Source organism: Narcine bancroftii, chromosome 14 (assembly GCF_036971445.1).
Source record: "Narcine bancroftii isolate sNarBan1 chromosome 14, sNarBan1.hap1, whole genome shotgun sequence".
In the NCBI taxonomy this organism is placed as follows: domain Eukaryota; kingdom Metazoa; phylum Chordata; class Chondrichthyes; order Torpediniformes; family Narcinidae; genus Narcine; species Narcine bancroftii.
Window position 1 is genome coordinate 20,700,346 of NC_091482.1, and position 16,439 is coordinate 20,716,784.

The following is a 16,439-nucleotide window of genomic DNA, read 5'->3' on the forward strand; positions in this document are numbered from 1 at the left end:
TCTCATTTCTCAGGTTTATTTACAAATCTTTATGAACAAAATTCCTTTGTGAATGGAAAAGCAGTTTCATTCGAAAATACACAATCTTGCAGTATGAATGAAATGCGTGTTCCTCAGTACAAACTAAATGTAACATCCAATCCACAGACAAAAGTGAAACAGGTTTTTTTTGAAGTGTATATGGTTTATGGCTCTCCTCAACTTTAAATCTTGCTTTAAATCGGTAATGTTTTAAAAACCTTCAAACACCATGATCGTACTTTATACTTTTCATAAGATAGGAAGCTATTTAGCATATACATTCATTACATTGGGTGTATTTGGGTAGTGTGGGCCGGAAGGGTCTGTTTCTGTGGTGTATCTCTGAATAAATACAATCTCAAACACAATGCTTCCTTTGTTCATTTGGTGCACAACTCATCCAAATATCTAATGAAAAGTAAACATCTAAGATTAGACTGTTTTAAAATAGTTTCATTCTTACTTAATACATCAAAACTATAAATTATTGAGGTGCAACAGTTCATAAGTACAACAGGCACTGTAAAATCCTCAATTTGAAGTTTAACTTCAGCTACTAATTAGTAATAGAGGAAATGTTGATCCTTTGTAATATTTAACAAAGTAAAAATGCAGTGTCACTGAAGTTCAATTTATGAGGATCATGAACAAGAACTGGTTGCCATTTAATGTTCACAAAACAAAAACACTGCTCTCCAACCAAATAAAGATAACATTTTTTTGAAATACTCACTGGGTCAGAAAATAGCCATAGAGCAATTTTTGTTTTGAGGATCAAAGATTTGACAATATTTGATTATGTCATTTCAAAAGAATTAAAGAAAATTGAACATTTATTGAATACTGTTTATTTTAAAGATTTAGATTAGGGGTCTCCAAAGTGGTCGATATTGATGGACCATCCAGGGGCTCGATAAATGCCAGGGGGTTGAAGGGGGGGGAGGGGGGCTCAATTTAAAATAACGCCTCACACCATCACCCCATCCCACGGTCCATCGCAGGGTGAGGGGGATGGCTTATCTGCCCTTGATAAATTTAATAAATTTTTGATTTACTTATTAAGATATTTGTTTCATGACCATGTTTCAAGCTCTGTCTCTAAGATGGACAGGATCACATTCAAACTTAAATATTTTCCACCTTCCAACATGTTCATCTACAGAACGATAATGGCTCAGGTGCATAATATTCTCACAATTATTGCACTCTGAATCCAGAATTTCCTCAAAGACGATGGAAAATATTTTCCAATGGTAATTACAGCTAATTAATGTTATGAACACATAAACATCAGTGTCAAACCACGATTGACCTGAACAATGAAGTGTCAATGTGCTATACTATAAATGTCAGAGGTTATTCCTTCTTAAATAAAAGCTTTTAATGGTGACTTAACTTTTACACAAAAGTGCAGAAAAAAGTCAGTTCTTTATGGTAAAGAGACATAACCAACATTTTATGCCTGAGGCTTTTATCGAATTGCAAAAAAGCAGACAGGCACCTGAATAAAATGGATAAAACTCTTTTTCTCTTTTGCCCAACCCACAGCCACCTCTCGCCTGTGCTCCTCCCCCCACTGTTTTATTCAGACGCTCCGTGACCTGCTGACTTTCTCCAGTACTTTTGCATATTAAACTATAATCACAGTACCTGCAAACTTTCTTGTTTAACTTTTGATGGTGACCTCTTTGTTATAATGGTGAGCCAGTAAAATAACCACTCAAATTACCGAGCTAAAATGTCCCTCTGCCTGTGCATTTTAAGCCAAAAATCAGTGAGGTCACGAAAGTAAAAATAGCAGATCACAGAACTGCAAACTCAGTCAGCGTTCAGAATTCCCATAGGCCATTAGATGAACAAGAAGGGACGGCATTTTCTCTGAAGAATCGCAAATCTAATAAACAGTCCAAAAGAAAAGATGATACAAAAGAGGGCATACATGGCATTGCAAGAAGAGAATATTCAAGACAAAATGGATTGTGAATTAACAAAGAACCAGAACACTCGTTATAAGGAATATTTTCCAAGAGCAAGATGAAAAAAGAGGCACATTCATCATAATTGTCTCAGGAAAAAATAAGTTTCAGCTCTGCACCGTTCTTTTGTTCAACTGTTACTTGTTTTATTTTTTTAGCACGGTCTTTACTTTTACCATTGGCTTCAGGTTTGTGTTTATTTTTACTACTTTTTACAGATCTGTTTTGGTTTCCACTATTGTGGTAATTTATCCCAAAGCACTCTCTTTTTTTTCCAGTCCTTTTTTTCCTTTATGAAGCAACTGTTATCCTGCAAGTAAAACAAATATTACAATAATTGAATATATTGCCATCTTACTTCATTCTCGTAAAAATAGGAGACAAAAAATAAAATTGTAGGTGTAAGTGTGACTTACAGCAGATTGAGAAGAGTTTGAAGAGGATAACATCAGATGAATAAAAGTGGACATAAAACAGAGTTTGAAACTCGAAGTGAACAAATTTTATATTTTCAACTCACACATCAATGGATTTCCATAATATTGTGCACAAGGCCTGCTGATTGAAATGCTTCCAAATCATCTATAACTACCTTGCTATTCAGTGAAATGAAGTCCAACCGACTACGAACTTAAGCCATGATTCATAAATTGTGGCTTGTAATCCAAGACTCGTAGCATCTTGCAGTAAAGTACAGAAAAATCGAAACATATTTCAATGTGCCAAAATAAAAATTGGTTTAATTTTTAGTTTTCAATTTCAATTAAGTTCAAACGGGACATTCTGTACTTACCATGATATGGTGTGAAATCTGTGTTCACTCAAGTTTTGAGATCACTCCTAAGGCGGTTTTCAAACTTTTTCTTTCCACTCACATTCCACCTTAAGCAAGTCCTTTGCCATAACTGCTCTGTGATTAGTAAGGAATTGCTTAAGGTGGTGTGTGAATGGAAAGAAAAAGGTTTGAAAACCACTGTTTTAATCGTACCAAATTGACTTGTTATGTGCACAGTTTCATAACTCCAAAGGAAATGGGCCAATGACAAGCAAAATATTTCAGTAACAATTGAGTCTAGAGCAGTGGTTCTCAACTCTCCCCCCTCCACTCACATAGCACCTTAAATAATCCCTTATTAATAACAAAGTACCTATAGCATAGGGATTACTTAAGGTGGTATGTGAGTGGAAAGAAACAGTTTGAAAACCACTAATTTAGATGAATGATGACTTTAAGAAGAGAAGCAGAGATGTTTCTTCTTGAAATACAGGAAATGGTTTGGAGCAAATATCAAATTAGAAGACTAAGAAAAGGACTTTGGCCAATGCATTTATACAAACACAAAGAACTTATTTTATACTTGTTGAAACTCGCAGTTGATTTTAAAATTGTAATTATTTGATATTCCATTTGATGCCTTCTATCTTAGAAACACCAAAGTAAATGAGCTTCAACCAGTATGCAATACAAACCACAAGACTACAATGAGGTACAGTACAACTATCTAATGTATTTCATAAATTTTGTCGGTGCCACTATTTTCAGAGTACTGCCAGATACTCTTGATTTTATTAATTGCGTCTTTAATAAATTGTGAGGCATACTTGCATTTAGTGCATGTAACAGTGTGCACTGTGTTATACAGTTAATGTATGCAATCAAGAAACTGATTCAGAAGTGGAGTACAAAATAGACTACACTGATATTTATTTTGACTGCATGGTGTAATAATCAATGTATCCAATATAACTTACCACAATTTTCACATCAAAAATCTCTTCATCTTCCACATCTTCAATGCAGGCATCATCATCCCTGTAAAATGTTTTCTTTTCTTAATGATACAAAATGCATTCTTCCCAAAGCCAATCATCAACCGATACAGGTTGTACCGCTTTTATCCTGCGCTCTGTGGTCTGACAACTCCCATGGTACGGCATGTTTGAATCTTCTGCTGTTTGTACAAACTCCTTCCAGACAGCGCGGGACACAAAACCCCGGTCCCGATCGCTGTAAAGGTGTTGCGCTAACTGCTCTGCTCCACAGTATTATTTCCTGTTTTAATCTTTGTTTAATCTACCTTTGATATGTTAACATAGTGAGTTCCCTTAGAAGCCAATTTCCATTTTCTGTGGTCTGGTAATGGCCAGGTTCCGACATCACCGGATTAAAGAGGAACAACCTGTATTACTCTTCCTTTTGCCATGAGGTTTTTTTGCTATGTTAATCTCCCACTACTTTCCAATTTTCTCTTTATTTCAACAAGGCTCTGAGCCAGCTGACAGAACTGCTAAAGCAGCTTCACAATTTATCAACATTCGCTTTGGCTTGTATATGTGTGAAAAAGAAAAAGTGTATATCATGGCTAATGTGATTTATGGTGTGAAAAATAAAAATAAAAAAAACAAAACATTCGCTTTGGCTAACCTTGGGAAAAAATACCCTTTCCAGTTTCTTTAAACCCCTCCTTCTCCTCAGTACATTCTGAAATGGATTGAACAATGCACAATGTACAAGTGCAAAAAAGTTTGAAATGTGCCACTAATTCATGAGCCCGGAAAGCTAATTTACTCAATTTCTCTCTGGAATTAGAAGTTCAAAACAAATTTGACTTGGTACAACGGTCTTAATCAGAGCTTTATAACCAGAAATAGCCCCTGCAGCTCAACTTGTCCATTTCATCCAAGATAATGTAACCAAGTGATTCACATTTGCCAACTTTCAACTCACATCCCTCTGACCAATTCCTATCCATAAACCTGTATATGTTACAATTAAAAGTGCCTCTGGGAGTTCCTTTTGTATACCTACTATTTTCCATGTGAAAAACATGTTCCTCAGATCCCTTTTAAATCTTTCACTCTTTAAATCTATGCCCTCTAGTTTTAGATTTCTCTACCCTGGGGAAACAAAAAGCCAATGGCTATTTACCTATTCTATGTTTCTCATGATTATATAAAGCTCCTCCCTCAACCTCCTCCATTCCAGGGAGAACAACCTCAGCCTACCCACACAATCCTTGTAACTCAAGCCTACCAGCCCTGGTAATACCCTTGTGAATCTTCTCTGCACTCTTTTGAACATGATGATATCCTTCCTACAGCTGTGTGAAAGAACTATGCTCAATACTCCCAAGAACTCACAAAACAATCTGGTACAGTTATAACATGATGATCCTGCTTCTGTACTCAAAGCCAAGACTAATTAAGGCAGGCATGTCAACACCACCTTCATCACCTTATGTGGGCACTTTCATGGAACCTTTGTACTCCAAGTCTATTTGTTCTACAAAACCCTCCAGGGTTCTGTAATTCTACTAATGTGTAACACCTCACACTTTTCACAGTTGGATCACATCCATCATTCCTTGTCCTACATTCCCAGTTCAGAATCAGAATTTATTGTCTTGAACAAGTCACGGAATTTGATGTTTCGCTCATCTCAATTCTGTTATAACCTTACATGATCTTCACTGTCCATCATACCACCTAATTGCAAACTTACTGGCCATGCTAACTACATTATTATCCAAATTGATAATCTGGTATCCAGAATTCAAGCAACTGGCAAATAAAAAAAAGGAAAATAAATATGAATAAACAAAAATTTAAATAACAGTTTAAAATTGTAAATGTTCTCTGAACTAAAACATAAACCTTTGGAGAAGATGGGAGCAAATATTCAGCTAGCAGAGTGCCTTGGTCATGCTTTGCATGTAGGAGCTGTTTGAATCAAGTTGTGTTTGAATAACATGATGTCACCTACTATGAGGAGATGCTTCTGCCGTTCTCCGTTGTGGTGACTCTCTTAAAATGTCTCCTTATATCTGCTTAGTAACAGTCTTTATTAGTATATCAGTAAGCCTTCATTTATAATCTTGGGGGGGGTTTATTATCTATAATGTTATTGTTCGTCTTTTGGGTGGCTCTGTGGTGCAGGAGGAACCTGCAGATGCAACGACGGTTAAATGTTTTCAAAGAATGTGATTGAAAATAAATTAAAATGCTTTAAGATTTATATATTTATGCAAGTGAAGTTTTTTCAGTGTAAGTATTTTTGTCTTTTAAACAGTTTATTGTTAATGCAGGTGTATTAGATAGGCATTGTAAGAGTGAGTCACAAACAACTAGAAAACTGGCTTCTCCGGCAGTGCTGGATACCTGGGGCTTTACTGTATATCCAATTCACCAGCTCATTCTAGATCCCAAGTGACTATAATGGAGCCTGTCAAAGGCTTTGCTAAAGCCCATGTAGACAATATTGGCAACCCTGCCCTTGTTCAATCTTAGCCATCTCTTCAAGTAACTCAAACTTGTGAGAGACAATTTCCCATGCACAAACCCATGTTGACTATCCGTAAACAGTCCTTGCCTTTCCAAATGCATGTGGATCTTGCCCTTTAGCATCTCCTCCAGTAACTTACCCACGACCAACATTAAGCCTATTTACTTGTTCTTACTGTCTTTTTTTTTTAAAGATACACCATTAACCACCATCTAGTTTTATAGCATCTCACCGGTGCCCAACAATGATACAAATAAATATCTCTGCCAGGGCTTCTGCAATTTCTTCCCTAGCTTCTCACAGGGTCCTTGGATACAGTTGATTTGCCTCGAAGAAATCATCTCTCTTTTTGCATGTGAACACCTCTAGCACTTTCTCTTCTGCAATGTGCAACTAATTCAAAGAGGAATTCTCCATCTGAGTAAATCTAGATGTCAGTGAACTATTTGCCTGTGGAGGCACCATAACGGAACCAAATTCTGCCCTCATCTGACTTCTGTGCATTATCAGTCGAAGACTCTTCATAGTTATTAACCGTGCAAATTTCCAAACTGTTTTTCCTCTCTGAGATAGAAGCACGATAACAAATTGCTCTCACCTCTGTGGTTAAAGCAAGTTATTTTAGCTAGAGTTGGGATCTATTTATTCTGCAAGACTCTGTTTTCGTTCGTAGTATGCCTCTATCAACAGCCGAATCTTGAAATATTAAATGAAGAGACTAGCAATTTTGGAAATATAAGATAAACGCAAAATACTGCAAATGCTGAAGTCGGACACCAGTTGTGGAAAGGTGGAAGACCTATATTAACTTGAAATGGTAACTGTTTTCCCTCCACAAGTGCTGCCTGACCTGCTGTTTAGAGCATCTATTTTTATTCATGAACTATAAACTCTGTTTCTCTCCATATGTACTTCTTAACCTGCTGAGAATTTCTAACAATGATCATACTTAAATAATTAGGACTACAAACACATAAAAGAACCACACTCCCTACGAAAGTACAATCTTACCTGCTTTCTGATATGGGTGAAATTGGCCTTTTCTCATCCAGGTACTTGTATTGTCTCATTACACTGCTGTCTCTATCTGTACAATCCACATTTATATTTTTCAGCGATGTTATGAGGTGCTTTTGACATTTTAACTCCTTCATGTAATCAAATAATCCACACAAAGCTGTCTGCTATAAATGAAAAGCGTTTAAATGTCAGAATATTTATCAAAATAATCTCCCTCAAGTTTACAAATTCCACTAGCATTGCATTAGATATTCTTGTAATTTTGAGTGAAGTATAAATTTTACACATGCTCTGAGTGGAGAGCACTGTTCCCTTTAAACGTTTTGCAACCAGCGCACAAAGGAAATTAACGTGCACACAAACTGAACAAAGTATAGAATAAAATCTTAACTAAATACTTCGTAGAATGCCATCATACTGGTATTATATTTTAACATAAATACAGTTTTATTAGCCATGAGAGATAGTCCGTGCCAAAACTATCTTGAAACAATTTCAAGTTTACATGTGCACAGGCAGTCAGTGCACACGTACTTTGTCACAGGAAAAAAAATTTGCACTTCTATTAAAAATGAGAAGGAATGTTGGTGGTTTTTTATTCTTGGGATACAGTGCAGATAGTGGAGCTGGTAACAAGAACTTCGATGTCAGAAGGTGAAGTAAAGAATTGATAAAGTGGCCTGTCAGTGACTTCATCTTCATCAATTTTCCTAGTTACCTCCTCAAAAAGCTCAAATCAAGTGGACAAAATTTCTCCAAACAAAGCCAAATGGACCATCATTGCCTTTCCAACTGAGCACAAGTCCCATCACTTTGAATTTTCTCCAATATATTCCCTACCACTGACACAAGACTTACCAGCAAGTAATTACCTTGCTTATCCCTTTCTTGAATAAAAGAATATTACCCATCCTCCAATAAACTGGCACCTCAGTTGTGGCCACTGAAAATGTAAAAATCTTCATCAGGGCCCCAGCTATCTCTTCCTTGCACACTGGGATCCATCTCATCAACACAAGGCCATTCCAAACCACCTAACATCTCTCACTTCTTAAAATGTACATGATTATCAACATATACTGTACCTCCTTGAATTAACCATCTTCTGTGCCCTTCCCTTTTATGAATACTAATGATGTGTGTTCATTTAGGACCTTGCACATGTCCACTGGCTCGAAACACTGATGACTGTTTTGGTTCCTTTGGGAATCCAGTTTTTCCCTTACCCACTCTTGCTCCTAATATCCTTCCAGAACGACTTGGGATTCCCTTTTATCTTACCTGCAAACTTGGACTTTACTGTAATTTTATGCATATAACACGTGCGTTATAGGCATTTTATACCAACCAGGTACCCTGCTGTGTGTGCGCTAAACACAAAAATTTTTACATGTTGAAAGAACACGCATTAGCAAGCATGGGAATGTAATAGCGGAAATGAAAGAACGTGCACAATTTATCGCGGGCATGGGAAAGTCGCACCAACAATTTATAGTGAGCGTGGCAATGTAATAGTGGCATTGAAAGAACGCGTACAATTTATGGTGGGTGTGGGAAATTTTGATCCATGTCACTGCCCCCTAATTGGCCAGACTTGTCCCGCGAGGGAGGAGATTAACATATCAAGTGCCTCTGATCTGATACATTAGGATGATTCTGCCGTATTGCACCAGTTTAATCATCCACATTACATCAAATCAAACCATAAATTTCTCAATTGCACACTATTTTTAACAAAATAGGCTTTAAAGAAAAGCTTTTTAAATCATGACAGAATTAAAATGCTGCTCAACTCTGAAGCTTGTCTTCGATCGATTTAATTGATTTCTCTCCAAAGGTTGTTAATGTGTGGCAGGTGGTTATTATCTATATAATGGGTGATTGACACCTCTTGGGGAAGTTGATTGGGTGTTAATTGCAGGAGATTATTATGACTGATAGTGGGTCCATGGACTCAAGTAAGACTGAATTACTCCTGTAAATCAGAATTACACCCGCACGGTATATGCGTGTGCACACTATACGAAAATATTTTTACTTAATTAATGATTTCTGTGTGCTTTGTGTGTGTGCGCATTATACGAGTGATTACAGAATCTGTAATTATTCTGATATTTATTCCACAAGAATTTATTGCTTTACTCAACCAAATAACTAATAGAATCTTTACACCATAAATAAAAACCACAAAAATGTTAATTTTTAAATAATATTAAAAAATGTGGATAAAAGACAAAAATCTGTTTATGATCCAATTTTTACCAAAAATAAATTTGGAAGGGTACATGATTCAGCGAGTGCCCAACATTGAATTATGTCTTAGAATCCAAAACATTACATGTCACCCCACGGATTTGTGTTTACCTCATATGCAAATATCATCTTAAACGGTAAATCCTTCGTTCCATATTCCTTTTGCACAAATGGAAACTCAATCCCCCGATCTCTCAACTTCTTCCTCTTCTCTGTTGCAGATATGGATGATTGAAACCTTCCTCTTGGCCGGCCAGATTTTTTACGAATGTTACATTTTCCACCAATTTTCAAAGAACTCGGACGCCACAGATCTTCATCCGAATGAGATGAGCTCGTAGAATCATATCCATTTTGATTTCTGACATCTGTTTTGGTCAAAAATGTTCTTGGTTGAAGTTTCCTTTTCTTTCTCACTGGTATTGGTGCACACTGTGTCTTGAACAAACTGCTTACTGAATCTGAGCTATCACTACAAAGAAAAAGAATACATTAATGCAAGTTCTTGGGAGTCATCATCTCAGATAATCTTTCTTGGACCTAACACACTAATGGCATCATGAAGAAAGCAAGTCAATGCCTCTACTTCCTCAGGAGTTGGCGAAGGTTTAGTATGACATCAGTAACCCTAGTAAATTTCCTCAGAGGTGTGGTGGAAAGTCTGTTGACTGGCTGCATCACAGCCTGGTAATGGAAACACGAATACCCCTGAACGTAAAGCCCTCCAAAGGACACAGGTAGTTATCATGTTGGTAAAAAAAAAGGTAGAGGGAGACAGCCAAGGACACCATAGGCAAGACCCTCCCTATTATTGAGCACACCTACAAGAGAGCGCTGCCGTGGAAGAGCAGCAGCAATCATCAGACACCCTCACCACTGAGCACACACCCTGTTTTTGCTGCTGCCATGAGGAAAGAGGTATAGATGCCACGACACTCACACCACCAGGTTCAGGAACAGCGGCTACCCCTCCATCATCAGACTCCTCAACGACAAACTTAATCAGAGACACATTTAAGGACTCTTATTGATTTTTGTTTTGTTCTCTCTGTATTGCACAGTTTGTTTATGCTGTGTACAGTTTATATTTTGCACTAACAATTAGTGGTAATTCTGCCACGCCCACAAGAAAAAGGAATCTCAGGATTGTATGTGATGTCATGTATGCACTTTGATAATAAATCTGAATAATGTTGAACAAAGATTATCACATATACATTTCACACAGTCCACTATAAAACAAAGAAATTACTTCAGGTAATCCAAACATGGTTATTGCTCAATATTTCATTGCTTTAGGACTACACATTCTCTCCCATTTACCCCCCAGGTTCAATGATTTCTTCCATGAACAAATCTAATAGTAATTTGGAATATAATTTGACTATCTAATCTATAATATGGCACAAATAAAGACATTTGTATTAGAACTGGTACCTTTGTTGAGCTCAATCAGATGCAAGCTTAGATGTGTTTGCTCTTGAATCATTTGGGTTAGGTCTGACCATGTCAAAGAAAAATAAAACATTTTTTTCCACCAGGGTGGCAATGGCCAAAACCAGATAATATGTGTATTTAAGATTTCTGGAAAAAAGTTTAGCAGAGATGTCAGAACTAAATTTTCTTTCTATTTATTTATTAATTTTACACAGAGGGTGGTGGGTGCCTGGAATCTATTGCCTAGAGGCACATTTAAAAGATTCTTCCATAGGCACATGGATATAAGAAAAACATGGGTTCTGTGGTCAGGAAGGGTTAAATTGATGGCGGAATTCAGCATAACATTGTGGGCCAAAGGATCTGTGTTCTACTCTGGTATGTGTATAAGGGATGGAAGGGAGAGAGACAGTTGGCTCAGTTCAGAAAATAAAAAGTAAGCACTTGACCCCGACCCTGGTCAGATTCAGCTTATTTCAAAACTTGAGCAGATCTCAGACTTGTATTATTTTATAAAATTTCCACAGGTTCTTAAAAGGATTCTGAACTAAATTTAAAATTTACTGTTTTTCCAAAGACAAATTTGATCTTTTGCTATGTTATGTAGATAAATAAAGGTGCCAAGTGTAGTTAGTAAAATGGAAAGACACTGAAGAAGGTGGATGGATGGGATCAAAGTTGTGCAGATATCCGATGTATGGGTGATAACACTGTGGTGCAGCATTAGTGACCCAGTTTTGATCTGACTGGGTGCTGTCCACTTAGTTGCACAGAGGCTCCAGTTTCCTCCCACTTCCCAAAGATGCATTGATAGGTTATTGTAATTTGTCGCCAGCATAGCTGGATAATGGAAGAATTGGGAGAAGTTGATGGGAACGTAGATTATGGGGAAATAAGTGTGCAATGCAATTAATGGAAATGTTCCAAGGGCAAGAATAGACTTAATGGGTGGAGTGGCTTCCTTTATCATGCTGCCTGAACTGCAGTAGAAGTCTGAAAATGTGGACCGCTCGGGGATTCTGTCGGTCCGGATTTTCCAGATTCTTGGGCACTACTTTTAAAACTCAAATTTAGGGAGGAATAAAGAGGTGAACAGGTAAGTTTTGATGGTTTATTCATCAGCAAATACAGCATGCTTCGTTTATCAAAATGAGCAGTTTTGAAGAAAAATAAAATGGTACTGTGCATCTGCGGCACTTACACATACACACACGCAAAAGCCCCGTAAATTTTAAAAGTTCGAGTTTTCAAGAAATCCGGATTCTTGGATGGCCCAGATTCCTGGTATTTGCATTTTTGGACTTGTGTTGCATTTTCAGTTGTTGTTTTTTTAAAACAAAATGGAGCTACTGTCCGGTTCTATCTGTGAACACCTTCATCAGGCAAAGTTCAAATTCTAAATGTTTAAACATTAATTGTGAAGTACGCTGCAATACAATTTCCATCATACTTTAGACTGCCTTTGTCCGAGTGTTTATATACAGTGACATTAGATCACGACAAGGAGTTTATTGTCATATACACTGTAGCATATACATCGAAACACTTGCTGCAGCTTGTTTAAAAGAAACGACAAAAACATGTACACAACGTAATTATTAACTTCAACATTTTCACCCCAGATGCTGTTCTCTTAACCTCATGATTGCATGAGGGAGTGGAATTTAGTTCTGCCTTAGTTCTATTGAATTTAACACATTGATGGTAATTATGCAACTTAAATTCTAAACAACTTAAATGCATCCAGGGAGAATTACACTGCAGAATTTATTAAAATGACAAGACAAATATTCTTCTATTTTTTGTTAATAACCTTCTTTTGTGAAACACAAAGATAAACATTAGCACGTGCTAACAAGATTTAGTTTCCAGGGCTTGTAGTCTTGGGATATTCCACCTTCAGTTTGGACAACTGACACAACAGTTGGCATGAATGGTAAACCTGGGCAAGTGACCGATTCCTATTCAATTAGGAAGGTCACGGTTAACATCGTGGTAGTGCAACACGATGGCCAGCAATCCGGGTTCAAATCTGGAACTGACTGTAAGGAGTTTGTCCGTTCTTCCCATCACCTGTGTGGGTTTTCCCCATTTGCTCCAGTTTCCTCCAACCCTCCAAAAACATATGTCAATTGGGTGAACTTGGGGAGGGGGAAGAAGGGGGGGGGGGAAGAAATCAGCTTCTACCATGTTGTAAATACATTAAAAAAAATTAAATTTAAAATAAACATGCCAAGTTAAGGGTGGCAGTGGACAACTTCAATATACAAGTTGCTATGGTGAAGTGGATAACCCTGCCTTCAACTTTCAATGAATCAGTCTCAAAAGTTATTAATCAAAGTGGACATCAATAACCAATATGTAATCTCCAGTCTGGTGCACTCTGAACCAATAATATTGCCTACCTTAAAGAAATGGTGATATCCTGATGAACAGAACCAAAGTGTTGAGGTGCATTTGCTGTGCTGGAGAAGATTGGGCTCACTAGTTCAGGAAGTATTTCCTTGCCATCAGTCTCACTCACTTTATCTGAAAATAGCAGAACACTATTTTCATCGTCATCTTCTAGACACATTTGCTCATTGTCAACACTCTTTGAATCCTCCATTTCACCCATCAATACCAGTCCAGGCAAACATGGGCCGATGATTCTTCTTGTATTGCCAAATCTTTATTTTTCCATGAGGGCATTGGGGTAGATGGATGAAGATAACATACTTACAAAACTAGACTTCTCTCCCCTTCACTGATGTTTTGAGGAATATCTTCAAGTACTTTTGCTTGAAGAAGTTCTCTTTTGTGCTGCGCCTACTCAAATAAATTTTAAAAAAATGATGTGATTATCCGGAACATAATCTTGAAATTAATTTGTGAGTGAATTATTGTCACACATTTTACCCAATTTCTCCTACAAATATGCAGTTTCCTGAAATTTGCAGTGATTTAGTACAGCATATTACAATTTATATAGTGTACATCCAATCTCCATTGTGGGTTCTGACTGCTTCACTCTGCCCTCTACTCACCCCATTGCTCTTGGGATGAAATGGGAAATGTGATGATCTCAATTAAAAGTTCAAAAAAATAAGAAATCAAAAAGATTAATTCCCATTACATATTTGTGTTCTATCCAAAATGCAGATATCACTGGGATTTTCATTCAGCACATCTGATCATAGTATATTTTATATTGTATATAGATATGTTTTAAAGGAGATAAATTGTGGCAGGTTTTTTTTAAGTGTAGGTCACATATAAATACTTCAAAACAGATCTCATTTAAAATGCCAGAGCTCTGCTCAAGCCAGCCAATCTAGGCTTCGAGTGCCTTTGCGAAAACTTTGAAGAATGCCTATAGAGACTTCACAATTAAGCATTAATTGGACATGCTATGGACTAATGATTATTTTGGAAAGCAACAGATGAACAGAGTTGAAGATTAGCTCCAGTGGCGCAGTCTGTCCGAGTGCAGGTTGCCGTTCTAAGACGGTCATGTGGTTTTTTTTCTCTAAAAAAAGAGAAAGAGAGAATTCAGATCTACAGTTCAGCAGCAGTAGCTGGGACTGGAACAGGACAAGCTGGCAAGTTTGTGGAAAACCCCATTTTGAAGATGGGTTGAGAATTCTTAGTCAAAGCCTTTGTGGCCCATACAAGAGGAGATGGCTGGCTGCATAATGTTTTGCCTGAGATAAGGGAAACAGAAAAGGAACTCTGTGGTGACCTGAAAGAAAGAGATGATCATCTGGAAAACCCCAATGGGGCAAGTTTCTTTGGCAAGACACTCTCTCTGAAAACTGACAAGAACCTCCCATTTCAAGCTCCAAAGCCTGGTGAAGATTCATAAATGTTAAATTCCGTGCACAGTGTAAGAATTGCCTGGAGGAATGAGAAGTGAGATTGGACTGTGAATCAAAGAACTTCTCTGAACTTACACACGCATGTGTGCTTAGAATGAGAAGGGGGTTAAGTAGGTTAATTGTAAGAAGTTAAAGTTTGATCCTGTTTAAGGATAATTAAAAGCAACTTTTGTTTAAGTAACCATTTGTCTGGGTTTTGGGGTCCTCTGGATGTCAGTTTTTTTTTTAAAACAATGTGATCATCTTTTTAATATCATGCATCCTATTGTTTTTGGACAGGTTCAGCTGGGGTTTAGAAGGTCAGGGCTTACATCCTACTGCACATTGTGCCCAGGCCAGAACATGTGTCCACACTGCATCACCCACTTCAAGACCCACCCAAGGGTGATGGGTTGGAGTTGCAGCCCTTTCCGAAGGCACTGGGGGGGGGGGGGCCGCCCTTTCCGAAGGCACTGGGGGGGGGGGGCCGCCCTTTCCGAAGGCCCCCCCCGCCCCCCCCCCACGGCGCCCCCCCCCACGGCCCCCCCCCCCGCCCCTGCCCCTACGCCCCCACGCCCCTGCCCCTACGCCCCTGCCCCTGTTCACTCACCGGACCCCCGCATCGCCTCCAGCCCGGAACCCCGTCACCGGAAGGAGACGTGCGCTGGAAACGTGGTCCGGCGGTGCCCGCGGAGCCCGTTCGCCGGGTCCCCGGGCAGAGCAGCGGCCACTGCGATCCAAGCAGCCCCCGCGGGTCTCGCTGCATCTGCCAATGGCTTGTTAATCAGCTTCAATAGAGCTGATGCACCTTGTCAAGCAGAGAGCCCCGCTTTTTATATCATGACTGTGCCCCAAGAGGGCAAAATAACAAACCAAGGCATTTGCATCCTGTTGGGGGGGGGGGTGAAGAAGGGGGGGGTGAAGAAAGGGGGGAGGAAGGGGGGTGAAGAAAGGGGGGGGAAGGGGGGGTGAAGAATGGGGGGCAGAATGGGGGGAAGGGGAAGAAAAGGGGAAAAGGGAAAGGAGAAGGGGGGAGGAGAAGGGGGGGGGGAGAAGGGGGGGGAGAAGGGGGGGGGGAGAAGGGGGGGGGGAGAAGGGGGGGGGAGAAGGGGGGGGGAGAAGGGGGGGGAGAGGAGAGAAGTGTGGGGGGGGGGAACAACCAGGCTGAGGGGGTCAGTTTTAAGGACCCTGGGTTCATGTTGAGTGAGTCTTGGAGCAAAAATTCCAGGCTGCCCCTCCAGTGAGAAGTTAAAGTTTGATTCTGTTTTCACGTTTAAAGATAATTAAAAGCAACTTTTGTTTCAGTCTTGGCGAATGTCGATTGGGTTTTGGGATCCTCTGGAGGTCAGTCTTTTGTTTAAACACTGTCTGTGATCATCTTTTTAATATCGTGCATCCTTTTGTTCTTTCAGACAAGGCATTTGAACTGAAAACTTCTCGCTCCTTTCAGGTGAGCATGAAGGAACAACGAGGAAGTTCTTTCTGGGCCCCTGTGTGGGCTGTCTGACATTTATTCTTCAATTAATATTTCTAAGACAAATGATAATGTAGTTGTAAATGCAAATTACTTTCTAATCGGGTTGTATTTGACTGGTTAATGGTTGCTCGTCTCCT

General features: G+C 38.8%; 2 protein-coding genes across 4 annotated transcripts in view; one reads left to right on the forward strand and one right to left on the reverse strand.

The window, feature by feature from the left end:
* On the reverse strand, positions 1–15,543 carry LOC138749685 (TATA box-binding protein-associated factor RNA polymerase I subunit D-like). Its single transcript, XM_069911419.1, is given in 7 exon segments — positions 1–2,274; positions 2,276–2,307; positions 3,750–3,810; positions 7,291–7,463; positions 9,664–10,024; positions 13,395–13,797; positions 15,436–15,543. Coding segments are annotated over 6 exon segments (1,026 nt in total). The 5' UTR covers positions 13,607–13,797; positions 15,436–15,543; the 3' UTR covers positions 1–2,087.
* Positions 15,485–16,439, forward strand: part of c14h11orf54 (chromosome 14 C11orf54 homolog) — a 26,511-nt gene continuing 25,556 nt past the window's right edge. For 2 of the 3 annotated variants that reach the window (XM_069911421.1, XM_069911422.1), the window contains exons 1-2: positions 15,485–15,702; positions 16,238–16,275. The gene's annotated coding sequence lies outside the window, so the exon portion shown is untranslated. The remainder of the gene's footprint in view (positions 15,703–16,237; positions 16,276–16,439) is intronic. The other variant, XM_069911420.1, reaches the window with a different exon arrangement.